Source organism: Nannospalax galili, unplaced genomic scaffold, assembly GCF_000622305.1.
Source record: "Nannospalax galili isolate Female #2095 unplaced genomic scaffold, S.galili_v1.0 scaffold708, whole genome shotgun sequence".
NCBI classification, from domain to species: domain Eukaryota; kingdom Metazoa; phylum Chordata; class Mammalia; order Rodentia; family Spalacidae; genus Nannospalax; species Nannospalax galili.
Window position 1 is genome coordinate 645432 of NW_008358110.1, and position 7457 is coordinate 652888.

A 7457-nucleotide genomic window follows, 5' to 3' on the forward strand; every position below is an offset into this window, starting at 1 on the left:
GCAGGCTGTTGCTATTTCTCTTGTGTCCACTGTACCTAGACAGTAAGACCCTATTGATGAAGACACAACACACTTGTTGGAGGACATAGAGAAATCAAGCTGGAGCTGACCTGAAAACTGCCTCCCTTGCTAGCTAACTTTCATAGTGCTCGAAGGTGCTGTGCAGGCTGTGGGGGAAGAAAAGTCATCAGTGGACTTACCTAGTGGTGAATCTGAATGCTACAATACTGCTTTGCTAGGTAAGATGTGCCCACGGGTAAAATAGTGGCATGAAGGTTATGGGGGTAACCAAGTACTTTCTGTTGGATTTGAGACCTGCTCAATGGGAATTCATGCTGGGACTAGAAACCTGGTCAGAAGCCCATGGCTAGGGAGATCATACATAGGTCCTATGGGAGCCTACTACTGTTATTTTGCTAAATGCTCACGATGTCACACTGCCTTCTGAATATTTGTTTATATTCATAGATTAGTGCTGCTTTCAGCCCTTCCTTTTGCAGTGGGCAGCAGTTAATGCAGAGACTCATAACTGGTGGAAATAAGCTGAGAATAAGGTTCAGCCTTAAATGGGACATCTATATCAACAACCCCCCCACCCCTACTTCTGCCTGCCAAGACTCTGGGAACATCAGGAGGAGTGTTGAAAAAATGCTGCCTTCTGGACATGGTATGGCTGTTGGATTCACAAACTCTCAGTTATGGTGACCTGCACAAGAGCAAGCCAAGATCAGTCAACATTCCAGTGGGCAGCAGTAATCGGACTCCATGTGTTAAAAGGGAGAAAGAACACGAAAGCAGGAGGCGGACATCTGGGGGGTGTTCAGGATGAGTCAGAGAAGGAGTTGAGGGTATATGTGATCAAGATACATTGTATGCATGTATAAAATTATCAGAATAGCTGGGCGTGGTGGCGCATGCCTTTAATCTCAGCACTTGGGAGGCAGAAGCAGGTGGCCAGCCTAGTCTACATAGTGAGTTCCAGGACAGCTGGGGCTACAAGGAGACCCTCTTTCAAAAAGACAAAAAAAAATTGTCAGAATAAATAAAAGATATTCTTTTTAAAAATCTTCCTTGCATGGCTAGGTTCATTGGAATTTCAAAATTGTTCAAGATCTGAAAACAAACCCTAGCAAGGTGGCATACATCTCTAATTCCAGTATGAGGCTGGAGTTTGAGGCCAGCCTTGGCTACAGAATGAGACCATCTCATGAGAGAGAAAACAAACAAAACTCTATAGACAGTTCAAACACACTAGAGTAGGTGGTTTTTAAGATCCCCATCTCCACATTTTATGATTCTTGGATAACCAGTTTGAACTTATGAAGAGAATCACAAAGGGTATGCCAGAGTTTAAGAGCCTTAAGAAACAGCACTTGTAAGAAATATTGGAAAGTGTGATGGCTAATTTCTTATGTAAGCATGGGTAAGTTAGATGCATGTTGCTGTGGAAAGTATTTTTGTTTAGACATGACTGACATTTAAATCAGTGTCCCTAGGTAAAGCAGATTCCCCTCAAAGTGTAAGCCTCATCCAGTTAGTTGGAAGCCTTAAAGGCAAGGATAGGCCTCCCCAAGGAGGACTTCTTAAAACTGTAACATAAGGGCATGCCTTAGTTTCTAGCCTGCTCACCTGCCCTACAAATTTCTAAGGCCTACTGGGCCCTACAATCATATGTACCAAATTTCTTTTTTTGGTCTTTTTGAGACAGAGTTTCCTGGTAGACCCAGCTGGCCTAGAACTCTCTATGTAGACCAGGCTGGCCTTGGACTCACAGAGATCCACCTTTCTCTGCCTCTCCAGTGCTGGGATTAAAGGCATGCAGTACTGCCTGGCCATGTAGCAAATTTTTAAAAAACTCTTTCTCCCTTGGGACTCCAGAGATAGCTCAGTTGGTAAAGTGCTTGCTTCCCAAGCACGAAGACCTGAGTTTGATCCCCAGCACACAGGTTAAAAGTCCACAGATAATCCCAGGATTGAGGCAGCAGAGACTGGAGGATCCCTGGGGTTCCATGGCAACGATCCAAGCTTAATAAGGGTCCCAATGAGAGACTCTAGCTCAAAAAACAAAGTTGTATTATTCCTGCAAAAAGACATCTGCGGTTGACCTCAGATCAACAACAACAACAACAACACACACACACACACACACACACACACACACACACACACACACACACACAATCTCTTTCCCTCTCAGTATTGGTTCTATTTCTCAGGAGAACCAGGAACAGTATCAGTCTATTAGTCATTTATTTCAAATTACAGCCCTGGGAATTCAGACATATATACTCCTGACCAAATAGTAATGGTGAGGGCAGACCTGAGGCCATTTGGAACAAATGAGTATTGTTGCAAGGGGACAGACTACAAAGAAAAAGGGAAGCAAGCGAACACACAAAACTAACCTACCCAGAATTTAAGCATCAAGTTCTAAGCCCAAACCCCAGTTTGGGCAGAATTGGGGAATTCAAGTAGGCTAACAGGATAATATGAACAAAAAAATAAGTAGGCCTTTAACCTGACAACACCACAAAAAGCATATTACTTTGGTTATTTTATTAAATGCTACACGTCCTGGTTTTATATGCAGCAGGGAGAAGGCACCCCTGTGACTCCCAGATTCTCCCAAACAGCAACCGCTGGTGTGTGATGGAAACGACCCTAGCTCCCTCCCTTCTCTCCCAGTTGGCAAAGGTCTGAAGCTGTGTCGTATTTCACGCGGATGTATCCATTGATGTGCTTTATACTACAAAGTTTACCAGCTTTTCCCGGGAGTGGTCATGCGGAGTTAAAAATTTTTCATGTTACTTTATTTTCTTTAACAGAAACTCCTGAAAAACAACCAGGTTAGAAGAGAGCAGAGTTTCAAGTTAACGTGGTCAGGATCTTAAGGCGCCGAAACCTCTCCCGCAGGTTTCCAAGTGGCGCCCTGCCATGACGTTATGGCACTAGGGACCGGACTGACTCGCCAGGAGGGGAGGGGCCTTGCGAAGGAGGAGTGGGGTCTGACGCTGGCGAGGGGCGTGGTCTTACGGGCTGGGCAGGGCCCTATGATGTAGAGGGGCGTGGTCTCGCTGGGAGGGGCGGGGCCTGGCGAAGGGGCGGGGTCGGGTACCTGGAGGGCTAGACGAGGCTGGCTGCCGGGCCCGCGCGCTCAGCCCGGGCTCTACAGTTTATAGGGCAGTGCTGGCCCGGCTGGGTAGGTGCTGCGCTCCTGGTCAGGATGTCGGAGCTGCCGGCTGGTCTGGAGCAGCAGCGCGCAGAGCTCAGCGCACAGGCCTCTTCTCCTCGCTTCGTGCTGGGGGTGGACGTGGGCAGCACCTTGATCCGCTGCCACGTCTATGACCGGACGTCGCGGATCCTCGGCTCCAGCACGCAGAAGGTGACCGGGAAGCGGCGCGGGCGGGTCTGGGTCTCCGCCGGCAGCCGGGGTCTGCGGGTCCCGGTCCTCAGCGGCAGCGGCCGCGGCGGCGGCACCCGGCCCGGGCGGGCTGCACCCTGCGTCCTTCCTGCAAGGCGGAAGGCGCGCCGGCCGGGCCGGGATGAGCCGACGCCTCCTGCTCGCTTCCTGTCCCCGGGCACCCGTTGTAGTCTCACCTGGTGGAACCGAGGTGACTCCGGGGCAGCGCGGGACCGGCTGAGTGTAAGCAGCCACAAAGGTGGTTCCTGACTTGCTAGGTTTTGATTGCACTTCCTTCATCGATCTCCACCTCCGTCTTTACACATTTTAATTCTCCGTCTTGATGGAATGTAAGTTTATTATGTTTTTCGGTTGTCATCTTTTATCATCTGTTTCTGAAAGTGTTCCTCCTCACACGAGCATCTGATTTCCATGGATATTGGACAAGTTTTGAAAGCTTCATTGCCTTTACTTGTCTTTCCGTCTTTGAGTAGTCATAAAAATATTCTTTTCTGGCTTGAGAAGCCCACCGAGTTGGTCTCTGCTAGGAAAGCCTCGAGCTTCCAATGATACTGGGCAACAGCCAATACCAATTTTTAGTGAAGCGATGACTTCTATACAATTGTCAATGCAGCAACAATAATGTTGATTCAGAATAGTGTTCTTATTTACACCTTTCTATACCAGCATTTTTAATGTTTGAAGTGTGAGGATGAGAGCCATCAGTTATCTAATCCATTCCCTGCAGTACTGGGAGCCCCCATTTTCCCAGCGTGCAATCCTTCATCCTGCTTGGCTCCGGTGGGTGTTTTACTTCTCAACAATTGTCCAGAAACCCATCAAGCTAGGAAACAGACTCTTCATTCAGGATTCTGCACTAGATGAGCTGGGACTGCAGCCTCTCCCACTCTGGCTGGCTGTGCAGGAACACTGCCCACCCACTCTGTCCCTGCCAACCTCAGAGGACAGGTAAAAGACAGGCACTGTGCTCCTGGTCTTATTACAAGTCTTTTCACAAACACAATGATACCTTTTAGTTTCCTTTATCATTCTGGACACAAAGTACTCTTGTTTAAGCAGTATAATTTTTTTTTTTTTTAAAGACTAATTGGATTTTTTTTTTAAGGGTAATTGGATCAAAAAGGAGAAAGAAATTGTTAGAGGGCTAGAGGTAGGCTCAGCAGGTAAAGGCCTCTGTGCCTGACAGTACCTGGGACATGGTGGAAGGAGAGAACCAGCTCCTACAAATTGTCCTCTGACCTCCAGTGTGCACCATGGCATGGGTGTACCCCCCCCAAAATACAAATTTTAAGGAATTTTGGCTTTTTTTGAAATAAGGTTTCCCTGTAGACTCATCTGGACTAGAATTTGCTGTGTAGACTGGGCTGGCCTGGATCTCACAGAGCTCTGCTCACCTCTGCCTTCCCAGTGCTGGGGTTAAAGGTGTGTATTTTGTATTTTTGCCTTCAGCATTTATAATTTGTTTTTTGTTTTTTGTTTTTTGTTTTTTTTTTGAAACACAGTCTCCCTGTAGCCCCAGGCTGGCCTTTAACCCACAGAGATCCACCTGCCTCTGCCTCCTGAGTGCTGGGAATAATTTGTATTTTTAAAACCTTTCTTGGAGTCAGTGAGATGACTCAGTAGGTAAGGGTGTTTGGTGCCAAGACTTATGACCTGAGTTCGATCTCTGGGACACTCTTGGTGGAAGGAGAGAATCAATTCCCACAATCTGTCCTCTGACATACACACATGTGCTAGCACATGCACACCAACATATACATGCAAATAAGTATTTTATTTTATTTTTAAGGAGCCAAGGGATTCTTTTTTTTTTTTTTTTTTTTTTTTTTTTACAATGCCTGCGAAGGTCAGAAGAGGGTGTCAGATCCCCTGGGACTGGAATTAAGGACCAGCCATGTGGGTGCTGGGAACCAAACCCAGATCCTCTGCAAGAGCAGCCAGTGTTCTTAACCACTGAGCCATCTCACAAATAAATACTTTAAAAGACTGTCTTATAAACCCTTAAGTATTGGTGTAAAATACTTGAACAACATTCCATATTGGAAACTCATTTGCATATTTGCTACTTCATTTTGAAATGTGGAGAAAACTTACTGTGTTCCCCTGTGGTACATCATGATGCTGTGAAAACCCGTAAAATGTCATGGTTGGACAAGCAGGACGGAATGTCCACATCACAGAACAGCGAGGTATTGGAGACCGGGTTGCTGTGTTCACTTGAAAAGCTGACTCTACTTTTCCTTTTTCTTTTTTGGTCTTTTTTGAGACAGGGTCTTCCTGTAGCCCCAGCTGGCCTAGAACTCTCTATGTAGAACAGACTGGCCTTGAACTCACAGAGATCTGCCTGCCTCTGTCTTCTGAGTGCTGGGGTTAAAGACATGCACCATCATACCCAGCTTAAAAATATTTTATTATTTTAATTTTATGTGTCTGAGTGTTTTGCTTGCATGTATGTAAGTGTACCTGTGTTGTACAGTGCCTGTGGAGGCCAGAAGAGGATGTCAGATCCCCTGGAACTGGATTTATGGATGGTTGTTAGCTACCATGTGGATGCGGGGAACTGAACCCAAGTCCTCTGTAAGAGCAGCCAGTGCTCTTAACTGAGAGCCCAGATATTTTCTTCTTAATGTTCACTGTGTTTTCTAGCTGGCTTGGTCCTCTTCTGTAGAGCATACATTTCATACATGTTCCCATGTTTAGAGATTCTTGGGGTTTAGTTATGGTTTGAATTTGTTCTCAGGAATTCATGTGTTGGAAGCCTGGCTGTCAGTGTGGTGCTTTGGATAGGGGAACTTTTAGGTGAATCCTAGGGAGAAATCATGAGATGACTAGGGGAGCTGTTCTCACGGGAATTAAGATGGTTCCCTGCTTAGTTCTCAATAGAGGGCTGTTGGGAGACTGCTGCCTTCCCACTGTCTGGCTTCCGGTGTCACCATGGGGTTCCTCCTCCTCTTCCTCCTCCCTCACATTCCTCCTTCTCCTTCCTCTAACCCTTTTCCTCTTCATCCCCCTGCTCCTCCCCTTTGCACTTCTCTTCCTTCTCCATCGCTCCTTTTCTGCCTTCCTCTCCTCCTTTCCCCGCTTCCTTCCCCTTCCTCTTTTTTCCTGTTCACTCTCTCCCTTCATGCTTATCTTCCCCTTCCTCCCTGCTCCCTTACTTTTGCTGACTTCAAACTTAGGGCAATACTCCTGCCCAAGACTTCCAAGTGCCTGGATTACAGGGTGTGCCCCCCTCTTCAAGGTCCTGCCACCGTGTTGTCCCTACCCACTATGACAAGATGCAGCCAAGGGAGCCCTTGCTGAACCCAGAGGGCTGCCTGATCTTAGACTTTCAGCTTCCAAAATGGAACTTGCAAAGACCTCTTTTCCTTGTGGTCGCCTAGCCTTAGGCGTTGTTATAGCAACTGCAAATGGACTCCCAGTGCAGGCATGGCTTGAGCTCTCCATACTGGTGCATTTGATGGAGGTGATCCTGGAGTCCACCATTAAGTCTAAAGGTTTGTAGGCTTGAAACGTGATGTTTTATCAAGATGAGGAAGTGTTTGTTTCAGTTGCAACATTACAATTTGTAGTTAGGAAAGTCTGGCGGACGAGATTGGGTGCATTCAGGGTGGTATGACTGTAGACAACATCTAAGTGTTATTAGCAAAAACAATGAGTCTTTCTGTAAGAAACAGTATATTTTAAAATGAAATGGAGATCTTTTTTAAAGGTTAAAAACTCATTCAATTTTATGTCTTATAGGGTTTATACTGACTTCAATATTGTATAACAGTATTAATCTAACTGTGAGCCTAAAAATTTTATAGCCACTTGTGAAAGAGATGTATCTTTGCTCTGGAAATTGTTATTGAGCATATTAAAGCTGTAATGATATACTTCTTCTAAAAAAAATAAAAAATAATATTGGGGCTGGAGAGATGGCTCAGCAGTTAAGAGCACTGACTGTCCTTGCAGAGGACCCGGGTTCGATTCCCAGCACTTATATGGCGGCTATAAACCGTTCTTAACTCCAGTTCCAGGGGAATCCGAAGCT

At 46.2% G+C, this 7457-nt stretch overlaps 1 protein-coding gene across 2 annotated transcripts in view; it reads left to right on the plus strand.

Annotated features, from left to right (window-relative positions):
- The first annotated feature begins 3112 nt into the window (after positions 1–3112).
- Gk5 (glycerol kinase 5) overlaps positions 3113–7457 on the plus strand; it is an 88323-nt gene continuing 83978 nt past the window's right edge. The window contains exon 1 of one of the 2 annotated variants that reach the window (XM_008856346.3): positions 3113–3382. In XM_008856346.3, the coding sequence (XP_008854568.2) occupies positions 3224–3382 (159 nt within the window). In that variant the 5' untranslated portion in view covers positions 3113–3223. Of the gene's footprint in view, positions 3383–3411; positions 3751–7457 lie in introns of those variants that run through there. The other variant, XM_029557819.1, reaches the window with a different exon arrangement.